Source organism: Carassius gibelio, chromosome B19, assembly GCF_023724105.1.
Source record: "Carassius gibelio isolate Cgi1373 ecotype wild population from Czech Republic chromosome B19, carGib1.2-hapl.c, whole genome shotgun sequence".
In the NCBI taxonomy this organism is placed as follows: Eukaryota; Metazoa; Chordata; class Actinopteri; order Cypriniformes; family Cyprinidae; genus Carassius; species Carassius gibelio.
The window spans coordinates 25423466-25446835 of NC_068414.1; the positions used below are offsets into that span (position 1 = coordinate 25423466).

The 23370-nt window shown below is 37.4% G+C and overlaps 1 protein-coding gene across 4 annotated transcripts in view; it reads left to right on the top strand.

Moving 5' to 3' along the window:
* The window catches only part of LOC127979531 (ephrin type-A receptor 7), a 133786-nt gene that overhangs the window by 89102 nt on the left and 21314 nt on the right, over positions 1 to 23370 (top strand). For all 4 annotated transcript variants that reach the window (XR_008158805.1, XR_008158806.1, XM_052585054.1 and 1 more), the window contains exons 4-7: positions 162 to 317; positions 6161 to 6508; positions 21878 to 22005; positions 22708 to 22996. Coding sequence is in view for 2 of the 4 variants with exons in the window: in XM_052585054.1 (XP_052441014.1) it covers positions 162 to 317; positions 6161 to 6508; positions 21878 to 22005; positions 22708 to 22996 (921 nt within the window). In the remaining 2 variants the exon portion in view is untranslated. The remainder of the gene's footprint in view (positions 1 to 161; positions 318 to 6160; positions 6509 to 21877; positions 22006 to 22707; positions 22997 to 23370) is intronic.

Sequence of the window (23370 nt, forward strand, 5' to 3'; positions counted from 1 at the left end):
TGTCAGCTAATAAGGTCTAAAGCCAAGTACTCTTTTCTAGTCTCGGGTTGTAAGTATTGCCATTTTTCAGGGTTGTATTTAATTCTGCCGCTAGAAGCTACAGGTTTTGTTGTCTCAGAGTCTGTAATGGATTCTTTGCTGTGTGTTCTGTCTTTTGCCAGCTTGTCCCCCGGGCACCTACAAGATGTCGTCAAGGCAGCAAGAGTGTTTCCCGTGTCCGGCTAACAGCAAGGCTGAAGAAGAGGGCTCTGTGCTGTGTGTGTGCGAGGATGACCACTTCAGAACTCCACTGGACCCTCCATCCGCACCCTGCACGCGTAAGACAGTCCGGTTCTGTGTGGGGTGAATGTTTATGTGTGCATTTGCGTGTTCACTTATTTGTGCACAGGTATTTATGTGTGTTCTCATGTTTGTACAGTCCAATCCTGTTGATTCCTGGTTTAATTTTGTTTGCAGTGGTGTTTAGCACTGCCATCAGCACTGTTGTGTTTGTTGTGTGTACAGTTATGTAATATACAGTATGGTAACAATTTCGTTTAGAGACCAATTCTCAAAATTAACTAGTTGCTCATAGGGCTGCACGATATTGGGAAAAAATGACTGTAACGATATGACCTTTGTAATCATCGGGAAGAAGGAGGCGGGAACCGGCGCACAATCAAAAATCACTTTAATAATTAAAAAATAAATACAAAACGGCGCACCAGCCCCTCACTGAAGACTGGTGCGCATAAATAAAAAGCAAACACATAAAATAACGTCCCAGGCCTGGTCCTCTCTCGTCCTTCACGGTCGTCGCTCCAGTTTTATATCCTTCCATCTCCTATGTGGGACTCGATACTGGCGGTGGGGCGCAGGTGCAGCTCATCTTCAATCACTACACCTGGCCTCACTCCTCGTTCCCACGCCTCTCGGCCCCGCCCCACTCGCCACAATGACATTGCGATATTTTATTTTTCTGCGATTATATATTGCGATATTTTTTCTTACAAACAAAAATGGGGTGAGCACACTTACATTCTCATTTTAAATGATTTAAACATCGACACCATCGTGTCAATTGATTAATATGCGAGGGAGAGAGAGCAAGACAGCGCTCGTGTTGTTTGAAGACGGATCGCTCTCTCTCTCTGTCTCTCTTGCGCGCGCTCTCCCTCTCTGTCTCTCTCGCGCGCTCTCTCTCGGTCTCTCTCGCGCGCGCTATCTCTCTCTGTCTCTCTCTCGCGCGCGCTCTCTCTCTCTTTGTCTCTCTGACTGCGCGCTCTCTCTCTGCCCTGTTAAACTTGCATGTGTTTTTCAGTCCTGTCAATGATAAACTTTCACTCTATGATGGTTAAGCTGTGCAATTAATCCACGAATCACATTCGTCAAAGGCCGGGGAGCCGCTGGCCTGTACAGTTAATGAATAACAGATCAACTATGACAGCCTACATTGCACAACCTGTGATGTGACTATCATGGATTCGTACATCGCGATATCGATGCTTAAACGACACATCGTGCAGCCCTAGTTGTTTATTAGCATGCTAATTATATTGTCTGTTTATTAGTATTTATAAAGCACATATTTTCCCTTTTCTGCATGACCATATTTTAAATCCCTTAAAGGGTTGGTTCACCCAAAAATGAACTACTTACCCTTATGAAATCACGATATATTTTTTTTTGGGGGGGGGGGGGGGGGGTTCATATTGCACAGCCCTAGTTCATTCAATAAATTCAGTTAACAATCTAGCTTCTGAGTACTAAGTTATTAACCTAACAATAGTGGGGTCAGTAAATTTTTTCACAGCAGCGTTAGCTCAACCGCTAGCTATTTGTTCGCTTACCAATGGCAGATGTGATGGTGAAAGCCATTTCCAAAACAATTATTGCTTTTTGCTATTCTGTTTAGTGGATCTGGTGGCACAGAAATCACACACTTAACCTTTCCATTATTTTGTATGACCAGCCCTTTATTCTGGGCTGAATGAGTCTCTGAGTGCTCATGACTTTTATTTACACTATTAATTACTGTATTGATTAGGCTGCTGTTATATGAGGGAGAGAAAGACTCTGTGATCATGATAATTACAGTATTGATTCTACAGTCACTCTTATGAGCAGATGCCACCAGTCTATTATTGTGTGTGTGTGTGTGAGAGAGAGAGAGAGAGAGAGAGAGAAATGTCTATAATGACTGTAAATTACTGAAGACAACGAATTGAAAGGAGGAAATCATGATATGGATTGCATTACTCGTCTTCTATGTGCATTTTGCATGCTGCTTTGTTTTGGTAATGTGCCTGTTTGTAGGTGTGTGTATCTGTACCATAGTGTATGTGCTACATGCGTGAAAAAGCAATGCTCTGTGTGTGTGTGTGTGTCCTGTCTTGCAGCGGATGTATCGTGACTGCAGCTTTCCCCACTGCTCATGGCCACACGTGGACTCCGTTGCATAAGCCTTTAGAGCCTTTAATAAATCAACGCTTCTTGCACACATCTAAATTATTCCATACACACACACTCACTTATGCTTGAGTGTTTGCGTTACAATTTCATTATCATCTGCATTTATGATGAGACAAGAGACTCTTTTTCAAAAGCCTAGATCTCAAAATTAAAATTTAACAAATGCATGTATGAAAGAGCAATCAGGTCCTCAGGAATGATGAGTAGCATCAGTTATGAACCACTTTTTGTTATAACTTTTCATATCTATACTTGGTTCCCACAATTAATTCAGATGAATTAAAATTCCTTTGGTGGAATTTATTGGAAATGACCGTTAGTTCAATAAAAGATATCACAAGCAAACGTGTAATAAAATATGATATGATGTGCTTTGATGTGATATGATAATGATATGATGTAATATAATTTAAGAATATTTTAAGAATTATTTAATATAATACAATAATTGTATTTAATACTACTACTACTAATAATAATAATAATTATGTTTTATTGTATTTTATTTGTTTATTAGCCTATTAGATTTGTTTATTAGATCTTGTTGTATTAATATTTATTATTCATTTTAGTAAGTTATGTAGTGAGTAGTATTCATTGAAATTGAAGTTTTTGTTTTTAAATGGAAGTATAAATATATTGAGATTAAATATAGTTAAGACTAATATAACATGTAATAAAAAAAAACAATTATTATGTCTTAACTATATTTAATCTCAATATATTTATACTTCCATTTAAAAACAAAGACTTATCTGGATCAGTTTCAATGAATATTAATCACTACATAACTTGCTGAAATGAATATTAAATGCTTATCAAACAAGATCTAATAAACAAATCAAATAGGCCAAGAAACAAATAAAATAAAAACACAAAATTAAATGATGATAATAATTAATAAAATTATTTTATTATATTAAAAATGATTTTATTATATTAAAAAATTATTAAATTACATTATTTGACAGGGGATAAATGTTAATTAGGTGGGTTCAAGGGATGTTTTCAATACATATTTTATTTATTTGCTTTTGAGATGACCAGTTTGCAGAAAGACCATCTTGTCAAAAAATGAAAAACAAACTCCTTGCAACATATTGAGTCCATCATCACTGTGTGTGTGTGTGTGTCTGTGTGTTTGAGGGCAGCGGGAGGCACCTGTAGTGCTCTTGCCCTGAGCTGATGATGGGCAGCTTAAAGCCCTGGTGACATTTAAATGGCTTCCTGCTGCTGACAGATTCTTGTCTGAAAAACGGCATTAGAGACGCAGGACTCCAGCCTCGACCTGTTCCTCCCCGAGTCAACAGAACAGTCCCGCTCTTAAGGACAGCAGCAATTAACGCATCTGATCTCTCTCCTCTTCCCCACCCCTCTTTTATCACACTCTCTCTATCTGTTAGATAAGAGGCTCTCATTCATTCTGCCCACATGATTCACCATAAATCAGTTGCAGCTTCTGGGGGAAGTAGTTGTGAATGCCTTTGCAGCAAGCCATTCAGTTCTACAGTCGTTTTAAGGTCCATGAACTTACCATGAAATCCAAAGCTTTTTATAAGCCATCACAAAACCCATTTTTTTTATAATATCTGCACTGAATGGAAATGGAGGAATTCTTTGTATTTAAATTCAAGCGAAGCTGACAGTTCTACATTATGATAGTAGTCAAAATATTTGTGTGAATTTTTATTATTTCTTTTAAATGCATTTAAAATTATTTATTTTTATTTTTTTCTTGTTTTGTGCTTTTAGTCATGCGGGTTAATCATAACAGTAATAATGGAAAAATGCATGCATTACTACTACTAGTAGTAGTAGTATTAAAGGAATAGTTCACCCCAAAATTGAAAATTCTGTCATTCATTACCCTCATGTCGTTCCAAACCCAAAAGACTTTCGTTCATCTTCAGAACACAAATTAATAGGAATGTAACGATTCACTCAACTCACAATTCAATTCAGGATTAATTTGAATAACATTTCTTTTAAATTTTTTTACAAAATGATATTGAAGACAAAATATGAATTAAATGTGTCCTTTTATTATTGCTTCAACAAAATGCTGTACATTTTTTTGTGAAACTGAAATATAACTATAATAATATACTAACATAGCGTTTGCATATTATTGCTCTTTTAAATAGAATGTAAATGTAAATAAGAAAACTAAATTGAAATTTTCAAACAAGCCCCCCCCCAAAAAAAAAGAAAACACAAAATAAATATCTTCATATAAACAAAATAAGGCTTTGTGTGTGCTCTTTAAATTTAAAATTAAAGGCAACCACAATTTTACAAATAGAATGTTACAAGTTGTGGAGCAATTAGGGTGAGGAAAGACGATGAAATGTCTATTCAATAATAATAAAACATCACAGAATAACCATATAAGGTTCACATTAGGTAATGTGAAAATAAGCGGGGCAGTCACAAATCTCAATAAGAGTGCGCTGCAGTTCCCCTTTTCAGCACAAATTTACAGTGCAAAATTGTGGGGCGATGTTGAGCTCGGGAGGTCTATGGCACCGTCTGGCCCACTTAGTATCTATATACATGCCTGTTAATGCCATACACTGGATTTTTATATATGCTGCTTGCTTTACGACATAAAATAGTATCGAAAATCTGACAAATATTCGTTGCAGAATGCTGAACACATTTACAATTTATTATTGTTATATAGAAGTCTATGTTTTGGATGAATATTTTGGTCATATAGACAAGATCTAAACTTTTCTAAAGACAGTAACGTTAAGTTCCTCTTAGACATGCATTCATGTAAACTCCTACCCCTAAATGAATGGCGATTTGTTTTGCATCTCAACCGATTTGAATCGTCACATATTTTAATACATTTTCAATCAGCTCACAGTTAATGGTTACATCCCTACAAATTGAGATATTTTGGATGAAATCTGAGAGCTTTCTGATCCTGCATAGGCAGCAATGCAATTACCCAGAAAGGTAGTATGAACATAATTAAAATATCAGTGGTTCAACCGTAATTTTTTGAAGCTACGAGTATAATTTTTGTGTGCAAAGAAAACAAAAATAATGACTTTATTTAACGATTTCTTCTATTCTCTATCGTGTAATTTGTGTTCTGAAGATGAAAGGTCTTACAGTTTTGGAACAACATGAGGTTGAGGGATTGATAATAGAATTAGCATTTTTGGTGAACTATACTTTTAACTGCAACAACAACATTAAAACCTCTTTTTTTAAATGTCGCCAAGTGATTACAAAATGAAACCACTTTGCATTTGAATTTTAATTCTGCTGCCACAGATTCAGTCAAATTACATGCCGCCACATTTTCATGAAGCAGCATTTCCTCTCCCTGTATTTGTATGAATGGAGTTTTTGCTAGTGCATGAGAGCTGTGTTCATCTTTGCCAATGCCCTCCATGATCTCTCTTTGACTGTCTTCCATGGCCTGTGTTCATTTCCTCTCAAGTGATTTTAAGCCTCAAGCTCTGTTAAGCTTACCCCAGTTGTAGCTAATTGGGTTAAATTATTAAAAAGAATTACAGTTCATTGAGGGGTAATTATCATCATGTTAATTAAAGTATGTTCAGATGACATGTATTTAATGCTTAAGATTTATTTTTTGTTTTGTTTTGTTTTTTTTGGTGGTGGTACTGAACAGTTCAGTACATTTTGTTTTAATAAAGCATTACAAACTTTATTCATTTATTTTTACACACAGGCCCCCCCTCTCCTCCTCGAGATCTGGTCTACACCCTCAAACAGTCCACGCTCATTCTGGAGTGGGCCGCTCCGAATGACTCAGGCGGCCGAGGGGATCTCACCTACAGCATAGGCTGCCGGCGATGCGTCGGCCCCCCACGGGCCCCGCAGGTGCAGTGTGAACCCTGCGGAGCCAGCGTGGGCTTCGTACCACAGCAGAGCGGCCTGACGGAGCGCACAGTCACTGTAGTCAGTCTACTGCCCAACTCCAACTACTCCTTCAGCGTGGAGGCCCGGAACGGCGTCTCGGAGTTACTCCCCAACAAAAGGTTCTACACGCAGGTCAACATCTCCACCAGCCTTCCAGGTACATTCTTCATAAAATATTTAAACTTGTGTTTACTTAGTAATAGGGGTGTAACAGTTCATAAACATGATGTTTGGTACGTACCTCGGTTGTGACATCACATTTCAGAATGGTTTCAGTAAAGCAGGGGGAAAAAACAAACAAAAAATAGCTTTTTTTTATTAAACAGTGGTTTACTGAACAAATTGCTTTTTATTATTCTTTGAATAAATTATAATTAAACATTTCTACATGGAAAATCTAGCTCACCTTATGATCTAATCTACTGGCCATTACTATAAAGTTACAATTAACAACCCAAACGTGAATTTAATTACCATTTATTTTTGCTGTTTTTAAATGAACTTCTAAATGATAAAATTTCAGTTTGTTGTTGAAATCTATTCATTTACACAGAGACTGTCATAACTTGTTTCAGAACAAATTGATTTAAACAAACTTTAAATAATTAAGACATCACTAACAGGTAAAGTAAAATATAATGAGTACATGGTCTAATATTTCACAAAATGCTCTCTAGATTTCATTTCTGTAGTGATCCAAAGAGCTTTGACTTTGATTTGCCTGAGGTAAATGAAATGCTACATGACATTTTGTTTTGATGTCATTCATTCACGTTTATATCACGTTAAAACTAGTAGAAGTGAGGAAGTAACCATATCTAAAAATGGAAGTTTCCAATGACGTTCCACTCGTGCAGTGGTTAAATCAATGCTGTATTTGTTCGCTACAGATTTTGGTAAAGAATTTTCTGTATAAATACGTGTACCGTTGCACCCCTACCTAGTATCATTCCCTGTATTTCCAAATTAAGTGCCTCAGTGATTCAAAGTTCACTTTTTTATGAGGATAAAGCCTGTTTAGCAAGAGACCGTTCTGTAAAACACAAGATAGTGCTGTTTTTTTCCTCTTTATTTCATCTGATGTCATATGCTCCCACATTGCAACTTTTGCATTAATCAGTGTAATGTGGATGATGAATGCTGGTTTGCATGTTTCTTTGTCTTTGAGTGGTTGTCTTGCTCCTGATGTTGGTAGAGACCGCATTTGAGGACACCATCCTCTCTCAGTAATACTGCAGCAGATGTTTTCACTCATCTCCATTTGATTAGAGTGAAATAGTCCCTTTTTTGAGCCAAATGAGGTAGTGACAAAGCAGCTTATTCATCTTAGTGCTTCTCAGTTTCATTGCATCCTCGTGTCATTGATGTCTTTCCATACCATGTGGGATTAAACAACGTTCCTGTTCTCTTTAATGAGATCGGCAGCAGTGGTCAGTGCTTTTTTTTTTTTTTTTCTTGTTATTTATTTTTATTATTTTGGGTTAGTGGATATATAATGGTGCACATGAGTATTATAAAAAACATTATTGATGCTTAGTGCTGAACAACAAAAACTACAAAAATTACACAGAAACTACAAAAAGTACAAATCCGCGGCTAGCAGTTGTTGTTTTTTTTTTTTTTTTTTTTTGAAGAGTAAATGTTCTGCACATAATTGGAGATTATAGTCATTTCTTTAAGGTAAAAGATAAAGATGGGTAAGATAAAGGCCAGTATTATGCGCATAACAGAAATTACTGATGCCTAATAATATTAGCTTTTTGTTACTTTTTAGACTTTTTGTGATCAATTGATTTAAAAATATTTGTGCTATTTATGAATTTTTTTTTTTTTTTTTTTTTTTGTGGGGTCATAACATAAATTAGTAATGTTAAACATAATCATACCTGCACAATGTAAGACTATTGTCCATTTTTAGAGTCATACTACCTGTATGTCAAAAACATGTTTTTTCAGCTAGAATGCACATTGTTTTGTGTGCTTGTACAGGTATGTGTGTGTACAGGTATGTGTGTGTATCTGTAAATAAGATTTGCTTATATTGTGGGGCCTACAGTAAATGTCATCATAAGTATAGTAGAAGCTCACATTACCTCCAGCCAACAGCCTTCATGAGGTAAAAGACTTATTAATATAGAAAATAATGTCTTAATCCAGAAAGGCTCATGTGAGGGTTTGTTTAGGAGCTAGAAAATACCTTTAGCCCAGTGTTATATCAGCATAACTGATAATAATGGAATGGAAAGTGCCCACCAAACACAGACGTGCGTGTGTGCATGTCGACCCATGAGCGCAAACTCCATTTTTAGTGCTGACCAATTACAATATGAAGTTGTATAAGAGCAGCATCTGGAGTCAAGCAGGGCTTAGTGAACAGCTGGTGCATGTTTGTGTGAGAGGTGGGTTCTAAAGAGTTGTGCCTGCACAAACAGACACACAAACATTGCATGCAATATTATGTAAATGCCCGGTTACACTTCAGAAATTACTTGGAGTATTAGACCCTCACCTGTGTCGTCAAATGCCTCTACAGAACAATGTGCACTGATATTAACTCCCTTTACACAATACCCAGATTAACACAGACCCACTGAGCCACACACACACATACTGTACAGAGTCACACAGACTGGCACTCACATTACCGCTTGCTCAGATCCTTCAATGATCCCAGAGTGCCCGAACACAAAGGCTGAAATAAGCAGTGCAGGAGCCGCATGTTTATTAATGGAGGAGATCTCTTTCATCAAGACTCATACAAACTCCGATTTTGCTTTCCATTAAGAGTAAATTGCAGAGCGTTTATTTGGCACTCAACTCCTGCGCCTTTCATTATTTGATACTCTTCCCAACACAATTGCTTTTTCTCAGCCAAAAATGACTCTTTCTTTGTCTCTCACACCTATTCAGTAGTCTATTTTCTCTTTCTTTCTTTCTCTCCTTTTCCCCTTCAGGCAGAATGTACTTTTTTCCGCACCTGCCAAAGCAAGTGAATTGAGAACATTTGCCAGTCATGAAGCTGTTTATATAGATTTTGTTTTTTTCAGGATATATTATGATAAATATGTTTTGTTTTTCAGGCTCTCTTGATGTATAGAAAATTTGAAAAAATAAATAAATCATAAAACAACATATATATATATATGAAATATATATATTCTGAAAAGAAATGTTTACAGTCACTGGATCATTTATTTTGTCCTTTCTGAATAAAATTATTAATATTCTTTAAATATATAATAGAATCATTTATTATGTAATAATTGTTTTATTGTTCAATTATTATATTTATAGTTTATAGTTTTTTATATTTACTTTCATTTGCGATGACACTGGCAAATATTTTGTTTTTTTCTCACCAAAGCCAGATTTTAAATTGCATTTGGCACTTGTGGGTGTTAAATTTGGACCTGGGTCCCAGGTATAAATCACATTCACAATCAAGTTGTGTGGGTAGCCATAACACTAAAGACACACAAGTCTTTAATTTTTATGCGTGCTGCATATTCTAACTTAATTTTGCTCTCTTCTCCTGTTCCGTTCTCGATAAACACACCATTATTCTCTCCCTCGCACAGCACAGGCTCAAGGTTAACTGGAGCTCTCCGAGGAAGTGCTATTACTTTATTGTGATGTACAGTCTCAGAGGCAGCTGTGCGTTTGAGCTCCGTGATTAGAGTCAGTGCGATTGCAAGCCAACACAAAGGAGTTTAACTGACTAGAGGCTGAGATCAGTGCCACGCTTGTGTCGAATGTGAATGTTCGGTGTTTATTGGCCCTTTGTTGAACTCAGTGTGCATATGAAATACAGTATAAGCACTCTAAACATTTTGAGAGCAGTTTGCAGTGACCAAACCAGTGTCAAAATCAGTTGCTAAACACTGACACCCCCCCCCCCCCCCCATAAAAAAATACAATAAATAATAAACAAATAATATGCTTAATATGCCCTCCATTTTTTATAGCAAGAACGCTGGAAAAACTTTTCTAGGAAAAACCTTTTTCACTCAGAAATTGCAAGTAAATCTTTTACAAAGAAATGGCAGGTAACACATTAAATTAAAGGCAACATTTTGAAGCATAAAAATGTAAAACTTATTCTAATAATATGTCGTGTTTACAATTTTGACAAATTTGACAAATCGTTTTTTGGAGCACATAATTTGAATGGTTCAGTTACATAAAACGACTAATACTGTGGTATAAGATTTTGGTCACGCTGCCCATCTGTTTGTTGAGCTGTTGATTTCGATTTTAGAAAGACCTTAGTAAGTGTTACATTTTGGAGTATGTAGAATGTAATGGGCTTAAATCAAGCAGCTTCCCTCCTCACTATGTGAGCAATAATCTGAATTTAGCAAAATAGATCAGTCAGAAATGACACACAACCATAAACAACCCAGCAAAGGTTCACAAGTGTGTGAAAACTTTGTGTCTAAACAGCTGTGGAGGTCCCTGGATATCCGAGGCAGGAGGACTTCCTCGTCCCCATGGGACCTCCTTCCCTGCGGACTCTCAAGAAAAGAAGCCATGCAATGTCTCCTTTCCAGCCGAACCTCCCAATAGGGCCTGCAGTGGGCCGATAAAGTCCGGCTCAAAGCCTCCTTCTCAAATACAGGGAAATCCATTTGGTCAGGGTGCACTTCTCATCGACCTGTGGTCTTAAACCCTACACTGGCCAAGAGCCAATGCTGCCAGCCATGAACCATGCGCTGTAAAGCTCCACAGACCTTCTCCGCAGCGTGGAGACACCACTGAGCCCTTATCCTGAGAGGAAGTTTAATATTTCCCATTGGGAGAGTGAGAGGAGGGATTGGCTAAAAGCTTTAGTTTAGGGTGGGGGTGAGAGTGTGCCCTTAAAGTCACTAATGCAGTATTCATAAAGGTCACTGGCTCTTTTGTGACATATTGTCTCAGAACACAGCAAGGGCATCAGTCCCATTATGTTCTCTGCTTGCGTGGAGCCCGTCACGGTTAACTGAGGTAATATTGCAGCAGTACACTAGAGCGTGTTGACATGTACACAGATACATGAAGAGAGACCATGGAGATCGCACAAACACTGGCTTATATGAGCTAAGCCCTGAAGGTACAAGCAATCAAATTTCCAACAATCTTCACAGTACTAGTGCTAGTATTGATAGACAGACTGATAGATAGACCGATATATTGGACAGGGCGGTTAATCGCTCGAGATTCAGCCATTCTGAGACTGAGATTATTGGATTAACAGAAGCGTGTCGGTTGCACTTTCTGCTGAAAGTCTTGTCAATTGATAACATGCATTTTCCAACAGTGAGTAAATTCTGAGTAATTCACTGTTACTGTTCTTGACAGGGCCATATAGGTATGACTGAAATCAGTCATTTTATGTCACTGAAAAAAACATTTTGTTCCTAATTACCCTAATTATTTGTATATTAAATAAGTATGTTCTAATGCTTATTTTTGGATAATCCAGTGTATAAAATAGTTCATAAAACGGGATAAAGTACTCTTTAAATTACTGACACTGTAATAATTCTCTGTAATAGTTTATTTATCTCAATAAGTACACCATTTAATACTGAATTATTTTTTTCTCTTTTTATTAATTTTATTTATTCCTTTTGCTCATAAATATATTTAAAAAATAAAAGTGACAGTACCATCCTGGCCTTGGACATATGTGCGTTAACGTCTGACTGTGTGCATTCCCAAGCTGCATCTTGCTATAAATTCAATTTAACTAGACATCTGTTGAGGCATTTTTTTTTTTTTTAATGTTAAATCAGTGTGAATTTATGAACTGAAAGAAATCTGACGGCATTCCAGCCCCTATGATTTGTAAAGGCTTTTTGTCACCATGGATGAGTCACTTATTTGTTTGGCATATTTCCTGTGGTAGATAGATAACTCCATCGGCTACATGAATGTGTAAGTGCTTCATTCAGATCTTTAGAAACACCCATGACACATAGTCATTTTTATAAGTGCCTCACACAACATTTAATACTGTGGATCTGAAAATTTGAGGGTTTAAATCTGAATCTTGAGCCAGCTGTGAATAAGACCCAAACAAAGAGCGGGGAGATTTGGGTCACATCATTTCTCAGATCTGAGTTTGGACAGCTCTGCTTTTGATAGATTGCAGCTCTTTTACACCAGAACAAACCTTTCATGGTTGCTCAACAAAGCCGCAATGTTTTCACGATTGTTTCAGGGAGTTTATGCGCCTGATGTGCGTGTCAGAGGGAGACGGGCAGAGGGGAGGGGTCAGTGTGGAGGGATTGACATTTCAATATCTTCAGAGGATTTGGTTTGGCTGCTTTAGATGGCCGAGGCCTGTGGAGCTCTCTGGGGTCTGGCACCTCTGTGCGCCTCATCAGAGGAAGGGTGGGGTGAGAGGGATAAGAGGATGACATAGGGTGAAGGACAGCAGGATACATGGCCCAAAGAGGACAGAGAGAGAGAGAGAGTGAGAGAGAGAAAGAGAGAAGTGCGTGTATGTATGTCAGCCTTACTTTCTTTTGTGGAACACCACAGCAGATATTTTGAGTTTTTTTTTTTTTTTTTGGCCAAACAGTGAAATATCAGAATATGTGTTACCCAAATAAAATTGACAAACACTAAGGTCGGTGACACACTGGCTGCGTGGCGTGAGCGCTGGCGCGCTGCTGCTGTAGAGGGAGACCGTTGACAGACCAGGCTCTTGTCTTCATGACAACAATATCAACTTTTTTTACACACCTACACCTACGCCTACTGGACCCCATCAAAAGTATTGACAGCGAAATAGATTGTGTTTGACAGGTGCAATATTTAAAAATCAATAATTATTTATTTATTATTTAAATTACATTTATATCTGAATTTATGTCAACCTAAGACTTTCAAATATCAAAATATCATGAATTCATATGTATTTGTGTACAAAATGACAAAAACACATTTTCCTATTATATTTTGCCTGGAAAAGCTTCCAACACGCGCGCGTGTCGCGGTAAAAATAGGCGTCGGTCTAGCAGGCAAGCGTTTTCCGCGCGGCTGGAGCCGCGCCTTAGACGCGCGTCTCACGCAGGCGGTCTGTAAGCTCTAACCTGTTAACATGGGAGCCGAATTAAAAACCGACACGCCACGGGGCTGAGACGCTTGCGCCACGCATCCAGTGTGTCACCGGCCTAAGTCTTTGAGAAGGGGTTTATCAAGCTAGGTGGTGCATTAGAAAAGGGGCTCATCTCCTGTTTCCAAAATGTATCACAAAGTGCTTGAAAAAGCTGTAAACTAATTCCACATTGCACAAGGTGCAAACAACATTACTCCGGTTTCACACCAATGTTTACGTTTTTTTTTTTCAAGTTTGTAGGTGTCAAGGTACAGAAACCAAATAATAGCACTGGATAGTCTTCAATGTAAAAATGAAATATACAATCCAACCTACATTTATTCAGACACCTTCAACATTTCTCACATTATTACAGTTTTGCTATATATTTCAAAAATTATATCTGGTTTCTGAATAATTTTTGGTTTGACTGTTAAAACTACAAAGAAATTCAGTCAAGAGCAGTGAGTGATTTTCATTTTCTTGGATTAACATTACAGCAGCCAGTTGCTAAATTAGGCGCGGTCACTTTAAGAGACCATGAACGCATCCAATATAATACACATCCCATTTTTTACTTTCACTTAAGAAATAACTGACAGTTTTTTCGAGCATAATTTCCAAGGTGGATATTTTGACATATTTTGTATGTATTTGTCGGCACAAGAGCAAAAATAAGCAAATTCGATGTTCAAGTGTTTTGAGACGACTTTCTCTTCGCGAGCCCTGAACACAATTGGGCTCTTTCACATAAGGCTTTTTACAACAATAAAAAGTTCAATTTAAGGTGGCACTTATATGCTAGTGTATTTTCAAATAATTTAATTTGAATTTAGTTTGTTTCATATTTTTGACATCAGTCTTACTAGATATTGATAGATTTATACTTGGCACATAAATGTTTTAATTCAAGTAAATTAAATCTTGAAAAAGAAAGTTTTGAGTGGATTTATTTCCAAAATAAATGAACATTCCTGGCTGTTTGCTACCTGCTGCTCTGTGCAACCTTCCAAAGAATCTCAGCATTAGGAAGTTTATTTTTACTTATTTACACTCTCCAAAAATGTTAAAAGCTGTCACTGTGCCCTGGTAAAAAGCGATATATAAACCCCTATTAGATGCATATCTTACCTTAAAAGTACATTTTAGTTCTTTAAAAGTAAGCATTGGTGCTTTTAAAAGTACATATTAGTGCCTAGAGTGTACAAATGAATATAATTTGAAAAGTTATTGCCCCAGTGATAGTTTTGCACCTTTCTTTTGAGATAGCTGACCATTACAGTCCGACTTGACCATTTAGCATCTTAAATGTTTGTTTCTCTCTCCCTCCTCCACACCCATCCTCCCGTCAGAAGCGACACACTCTCAGAAGCTCAAATCTTCCAGCTCAATTCACAGCACTTCCGTGCATTTGCTCTGGAGTGTGCATTACTGCACCCTCTGTCTCTCTCCCTAACAAGGGAGCTGCTCTCTCGGTCTCCACTAATGGGGTAAAATGAGAGAGTACAAGGCTCCAGCAGCTCTAAAAGAGATTGAGTCATCACCCTCCATTCAGTGCCACACTCATCCAATTTGGCCCCCTTTGTCACTGAGTGCAAAGGACTTTAATTGGTTGCAATGCTACGTCTTTTCCTCACCCTCTGCGAGGGCTCGTTTTTACCATTTGAGGTCTTTGCGGTAATCACGGATGTTTTTGCAAGCTTGTTATGTGGCATGCAAGAAGTTGGATGGTGGATTGAGTGCACACACATACGCGGCTAGACATCCTTAGATCATCAGAGTGTTGCAAAGAACTCTAAAAGAGCGACGAGCAGCTAAAATGAATCAGGCTCTCAAGACAGAGGGAGGAGAACGAATGCATGAAAGGAGACGAAAACTGACTCTAAATGCCCCTCTTCCTTCTTAAAGTCTCACCCTCATAAATGTTGAGATCTTTATTGCATTGAGTGTTGGAACTGGGGAATATATTTGCAATATACTGTACAGTAGTCGTGATTTTAATGATGATATAAAATTAGGAAACATTGTGGTTTAATGCAGTCTTTATTTAGCCATTAAGTTTAAAGAGCATGTCATTAGATTAGGTTTGCCATTCTTCTTATAGGACAGCTGTGAAGTAACGTCTTAAACTTGAGTAGCAAAAAGCTTCAGAGTTGTTCAGTCAACTCATTTCAGATATAAATCTTGGTTTCAGTGATTTGTTTGTCAGCGCACAAATGGTTCATGGAAGTCCCTGTATAGCATTTGTCCACAATTGTTAAAAACATTTGGGTCAGTACATTAATGTATTTTTTTTTTATATTTATTTAATGAAACATTAACACTTTTATTCTGCAAGTATTCTTTAAATTGATTAAGTTGACAGTCAAGAAGCTTGGATCATTACAAAATATTTTTCTTTTAAATAAATGCTGCTTTTTGTAACTTTGTTTACCACACAATTCTTAATTGTTTTAAGAATTGTTTTTTAAATTTGATATTTAAAATATGACTTAATTATTGCCATTAAAATTGTCATAAAACCTTTTAAGTCTGCTGTAGTGGCTGTTTAGTTGAAGTTTCATTCCTTCGGACTAAAAAAAGTTTAATAGAAAAGACATTAATATTAATATTTGTAAATCCCAGATATCATCAAAGTTAAAACATATCTAAATATATATATACTGTGTATATATATATATATTTATTTACCTGTATCACCCAGCCTTATTGCATATGTTTGTTTTGTGCAGATCTCTGTGTAATAAATAGCTCAAAATTGTGTTTTTGACGGGTTATTATGCATGCAGAATGAGTTGTTCAGGACGCTTTGTGTCTCTGTGTGTGTGAGTGTGTAACTGTAGGGGGTTGATGAGTTGCTCTGTTTCCACTCCCACTGCTCAGGCAATCTTGTGATGAGACAGATGGCCTAATGCTTTGATTGACAGCTGTCTGTCATCTCTGGGGGAGATGTCAGTCAGACGCTTTGCTATCTGCCAGACCACCCAGTCTCTGGTTCTTCTCTTTGCAGTCAATGCTGCATAAATGCGTGTGTTTGTGTGTGTGTGTGTGTGCGTGTGCGTGTGCGTGCATTTAGTTTACACAGAGCTCTTTTTTTTACTTCTCAATTCAGTCTAACTTTGCTGTACTTCATGTGAACTCTTACAGCTTAGTGTGTTGTCTGCCTGTGCTGTCGGCTTGTTTTATGCTCTGTCTGTAGCTTACAGCATTGTTGCTGCTTTGTGTCTGGAAAATGAAGCTCCTTATATTTCCGTCAGCCCCCTCTCTCTGTGTTTTCCCCTTTTTCATTTCCTCCTCCCCATTTCCTCTCTATTTATAAGATAGGTGAATAATAAGCTTCTAACATAGAATGTTTCGGCTTACATCTTCAGGAGTGCTTCTGTGTAGAATGTTCAGATAGATAAGCAAACTTCCTCTTTAATTATTTACTGTTTATTACTTTCTTCTATCCTAATTTCTTCTACTATATAGTTCAATAATAATTATTAACATACTCATTTATACTAATACTTTCTTCTAATATGCTGTGGCAACCCTGATGTAGTGGCTCTGCAAACATTGCTCTGTTTGTTTGAGCCCCACACTTGTTTGAGTAACAGTCACTCAACCAATGACACGGGTTGGGGGCAGGGCTATCTGATAGGCCAGCCAATGGTTGATGGATTATTTTCAATTGTTAACCTGTGTGAAAACAGTCATGTTTTTGTAGCTTAGTGTTGGAAATAATGCAAATATTACACATTGTGTCTTTAGGGACGCTCTCTGAGGTAAATAATTAGAAATTCAATGCTACTAGTACTATTGGCAAATCTGATCCATTTATTCGCCTTTTTCTGCTTTCTACTGCTGTTCTTGCACTAGTTCTTTGCTCTTTTCCTTCTTTCAAAAGCCTTTTTCTCCTATTTATCTCCTATTCCTCACCATTCACCACGCTTTCTCATTCCCTCTCTTCCTCTCCTCATCCACCTCCGCTTCCTCTTCCCTTCCTGCTTCCTCTCATTCCCCCGTCTCTATGTCCCAGGTGTACATTGGGTGTTGTAATATCATTCGTTAGATGGAAATGTACATGTCTTGCAGGCTCCAGTCCCTGCTCCTCTATCTCACCCTCCCAGCAGGCCGCCAGAAATCCCCTCTTCCACATCCTCCCTCTTTCCCTCCCTCTATTCTATCCTTCCCGCTCTCCCTGCGATAATATAAATGATAATAGCAACTCTATCAACCTGCCCAGCTGGTGAGGCATACCGGGTAATGTGTACAACCATTTGTTTGTTTATTTCGGAATCTTTTTTTCTTTATTTATTTCTTGGTAGCGGATTGTAAATGTGTGCGTGTGTGGAATATGCTGTTTACGTATGCAGCTTTATGGCCACATTTTGGGGTGGATAATGTGGTGGAAAAAGCGTATTGTAATTTTGGAATTTCTACAACTTTGTCGATGCATAATGTATTATGTCATATAATGGATTTTGAGTATATTCACCAATGTTTTAATGGTTGAAAATGTTTAATTCAAAGTATGTGCTTTTGTGCTGCATTGATGAAGAGCTTGACTCCTTATCCTCACAGAGCCCTGCAATGGATGTGTGTAAATGGTGTAATACACACACACTTTCTCCCTAACCGCAAGGTTAACTCAAACCTGGAGGCATCTCATGCTCTTTGAGACTGCAGTGATATAGCAGTGGCGTATGTGTGTATGTTTGTGTGTTATCATGCATGACTTGACTATTTGGTCGTGTTCCCCACTGCCATTGCTGAGGGCAAGATCACATTTCACCCTGCCAGACTATTGCAACCCTGTATTTTTCTCTCTAGTCTCTCTACAGTCAGCAGTGTTTCACTGCCAGTTGTCAAAAACATTGCTAACTGGCTGTATTGAAAGAAAACACTCAGAATCTTTTTGTTGTTGTTGTTATTTGCACCCTTTGCACTCTTTCAGACTGAACAGTCCTTTAAGTGGATGTACTGTAAGTATTTAACAAAAGCACTGCGATTAGCCGGATGTAGTCGCTGCAGTGATGCGAGCCAAAGACTGCGGAGCCAATAGAAGGAATTCTCCAGACAATAATGAGACGACTGAGGATGAGAGAGAGACTTACGTATTTATTCACAGGAAGATGTCCTGAGGGAGTGACGTGTGCTTGCCTGCACGCTCTGATAGCACACTGCTTCGTGCCAAATGGAGTTTCCAAAGCGCCCCTGCTGAAAGAATCTGTGGCTCTGCCATTGCAAAAAAAAAAGAAAAAAAAAGCCATGATGACTCTGTCTAGAGGGCAATACAGACTGCTCAAGAAATCAGGTGCTTCCTACCTTGTGACCACTGGCATGCTGCAAAGATGATGTTCTTTATCAGAAAGTTATATGTTTTACATCAGCAAGTCATTGTTATTTTTAGAGTTATATACTTTTATAGTGTGTGTGTGTGTGTGTGTGTATATGTGTGTGTATGTATATGTATATATATGTATGTGTGTGTGTGTGTGTGTGTATGTATATATATTTATGTATATATGTATGTATATATCAATATTTTGAGTTAGTTTTATTTTTATATTTTCAGTTTTCATTTCAATTTTAAACAATTTATATATTTTTATAATTAATAATTAAAAATAATTGTATTATTATTAAATTAACTTTTATTGTTTTTTTTATAGTTAAATTTTTTCATTTATACTAACAATTTAGCTTTTAAGATTAAGTTAGACATAGAAACACGTGCAAAGAAAGAATTATTTTTAATTTCCATAAACTCATTGGTGGTTATTTTATATATCATTTTAGTACTTTAACTTAAATTGTTATTAGCGATTTGCCAAGGCAATTTTTATTTAATATTTATAGTATTTATATATATTTAATATTTTTATTTCAACTTTATTTCAATTAGCAATTATTTTTTTTATTTTTTTTAGTTAATAGTAACAACACTGTGGCAAATATATGAAAACCTTTTTTGTAGTGCATCGATCTGGGTTTAAAGATGTCATATTCAAATTTATCTAATATAGTGTTTGTGTATGCTGCGAATACATATGTATGTGTGTGTTTGAAGGGTTAAAGATAGCGTAAGACCCTAACCTGTCTTAAAGAGGTCAGTTCAATATCGCTGTCCGATTCAGATAACCTTCAGTTTGGTGCCTGCAGTGATGGAGTTACACTCAAAGCAATTCATCTCCTTTCACATTTCCTCCCACTTGGATGGGGTCAGACTGCCAGCAATCAGGTGTGTGTGTGTTGTGCAGGGCGCTGTTAACTATGTTTGCAAGTGCATTTTTTCAGAGTTGGAGTGGGAGGCAGAGCAGCAGTTTGGAGCTCTTTATACATTATTCATTATGGTGGGTAAGAAACAACAGCCTGGAGTAGAAATGGAGAGGGAGAGAAGTTTCTCTTACACCCAGTATAACCCACAAACTGCTATGTTGTGCCTCTCATCCCTCTTGAGATTATAAATCCATTTATTAGCAAATTAGTTGTTTATTTATTTATTTATTGTTTTTGCTAGATTTTTTTTCCCACACACATAACTTGCTGTTGGGTCCAGAAGTTTGAGACCACTTAAAAAATCTGGGGAAGTTTAGGAAATTTCTAGGCTACCAATAATATAAGCAAATTTGACCTTGTCAACTCTAGAATGTGTTTTATGCTTCAGTGGAGGCAAGAGCATCTCACCTGATGATCATGTTCTCCAGCATTTGTACAACTGTACATTGTTTTCACAAACTTGTGAAGTAGGATTTATGTTCCTGGAATTGAATTGAATTGAATTTTATTTTATTGGCTATATATTACTGTAACTAAGTACTGGTGTGACCTTTTTTTTAAAATGCTAATCTAGTCACTAGAACCCTGTTTGAAAAACCACCACAAAATACTACTAAATTCTGAAATTGAAACTTGAAACTAGATTTCTGTAGTTTTAATTTGTCTGTTTTTAAATAATTTTTAAAAAAGATTTTTGAAAAAAAGATATGAAAGTTTAACACTATCATACAAAATAAGTACATATAAATAGTTGTTCATAAAGCTATTCTTTAAGCTATTGCACATACTACATGTACACACACACACACACACACACACAAACTTGATAACTAGCTCTTTTTTTGTTCCTTTCCTAAAACTGACTTGAGTTTTTTTTTTTTTTGTTACCACATACACAGCATGCTTATGTGTTTAATGGGAGTTTTTTTTTTCTTTTTTTTTTTCTCTCCATTCGCCATCATTTCCTGTCATCTCTACACTACACCTGTCAATAAAAGTGGCATAAAGGCCAAAGATAGAATGACCCACACATCTGATCAAGATCGAATCGTCTGTACGCAGTGTATTCATAAAGCTGTCAGCCGTCACAGTACAGTTGTCCATGATCTTTAATGAGCAGTGTAGCTGTCACTCTGTCTGAGATCAAAGGATTTTTACTCAGATATCTTAGTTTTATTTCATGCCAGTGTCTCGTGGGATGTCTGGAGTTGCTGGAAATGGAGGAGCAGGCCGAAAGAACAGCCTGAATGACAATAACCCTCATCCCTTTGTCAAACACATGAAGAGGACAAGTACTGTCTTTGATCAGCACCGCAAATGACACTGTAATTTTGAATTATGATATAAAGACCACGTGATGGACACTGTGTGAGTGTGTTTTTGTTAACGTGCTACTACATGTGAAGAAAGAAAAGCAAGCATTACATGAAAAATAAGGTTTGTTTTGGTTCTTGGTGATGTATGAGAGTCTTATTTGTCCTGTGCTTGTTTTTGGCATGATGGAGCTATCAGTCCTTGCTGGGGGATTTTGAGTGGCAGCTCTCAGCTGTTCTGTCGCCGTTAATCATCTCTTAATCAGAACGGCAGGAGACTCACTCACACTCATCCATCTAACTCAGTCTCTTACATTCAGGACAGGAAATAGTCTTGCATTTTACAGTAGGTGAAAAACAGCATGTGAAATATGTAGTATGCCCAAATTCCATAAAACGGTAGGCAAAATAACCTATTACTTTTGGCGCAATTCTGAATAAATATACAAAGGATAATTTACTGTCCCATAGCTATGGGATTGGATTCCTTAAGTGGTGGTTAATCGATGCAAGTTCTAGGTCTTGCATTGTTTAACCGCCAGAATTAAGAATGTCCTGAAAACAAGATTTTAAACACGTAAAAAATCTTGTATTAAGGATTTTTAAGTATTTGCAGAGTGTTCGCTCATAAACGCTGAATACTGTTCCGCAAGTGTTGAATTTGTGCCGGTTGTATCTTGGAGTTTGTCTAACCAGCATTGAACACACAGTGGATGGATTTGACATTATTCTGACAGCAGGAGAACGTCTTAATCAAATCTTTATCAGCATGTTCAGACCGTTATCATCACCAATCTGTTACACACTTCAGCTCACAGTTTTCTTTTAATTATTTACAGTTTTCTCTCTCTGTCTGTCTCTTTAGCGCCTTCCCAGGTTAACGAGCTGCGAGCAGAGAAGGTTGAGCAGCGCAGTGTGACTCTGGTTTGGAGGGAACCCACCGTGTATCCTAACAGCAGCCGCACTGAATACGAGATTAAATACTATGAGAAGGTACAGTGACATACTCTGTCCTCTCCACTAAAGCACTGAAGCTGTTATTAACATGCATGCGTGTACAGCCACAGTAAACAGCAACTTCCCACAGGCCTGTAGCTCATTGATCACTCAGTCAGATAAACATGTAGCTGCCAGACATCGATGTCTGTTCAAACTCCTGCCAGGATTGATGGAAAAAAACACCTCTCTTGTGCAATTATACATTTCTTATGAACACAGATTATAGTTCACAAGCAAATAACATGTAAAGTAAATAACTTGAATAATTGGTTGGTTGTTTTTTTTTTTATCCGGGAAAGAAAAAGAAAAAAAGAAAAATCAATGCAAACATGTCTGACTATATAACGGCTGATGTCAAGATGCATAATGTCTGGCACAACCAATAAATTGTATTTATTTATTTTATTTTTTGAAAGTACAGTATTAATACTTTTCAGCAAGGTTGACAGTCAAGGCATTACTTTGCACTTTTTATTGATCAGAGAATGCTTAAAAACCACATCACCATACAGATATTAAGCAGCACAACTAATTTCCTCGTTGTTAATAATAAGAAATATTTCTTGAGAACCAAATCAGCAGATTGATTGACACTGAAGACAAAAGCGAAAGAAAATGTTGTTCTATATATGTTAAAATATCATCTCCATCATTGTCATTTACTTGTTTTATGGGCATATTTCTGTGTTCCTTCAGGATCAGAAAGATCAGAGCTATTCCACGGTGAAGACGGCCGCCACCAGAATCAGCGTCAACAACCTGAAACCAGGCACCACCTATGTCTTCCTCATCCGCACCTGCTCCAGCCCAGCACTTTCTTCTCTTTCTTCCTCTCCTCTTTCCTCCTCCTCGTCCTCCTCCTCTTTGTCTCCATCTTCCCCGTCTGCTTCCTCTTCCTCTTCCAGCCCCGTGGCAGCTGTGTCGCCCCCTCCACTCGACTACGGGGCGTACAGCACACCGCTGGAGCTGCAGACGCTGGGGGAACGTGAGTGTCTCTCTTTGTTTTAAAAGAAAGAGTGTATGTGAAAGGAATGTGTGGTGCCATTATTTTTGGAGCTATGTGAGCACCCCTCAAAAAATGTTGTCAACTTTTTTTTTTTCTCTTCTATTTATTTCATGTTAGTACACAATATATTTTGGCGTTACAGTGAAACAATGACTTTAAAGTGCAAATGCTTGCTGTCATCTTTAATTTAAGAGGACGTATTCATATTGAATGAATGCTTTAGAAGGACTTTCACATGTGACCTCGTCAGACTCCTTCATTGTAGCACAGAAACAAGTATTTGAACAGCTTTAGATTATGCAGTACAAAGCTGCCATGTTTGGTGCCTGGTTGCAAACCATTTGGACTGGATG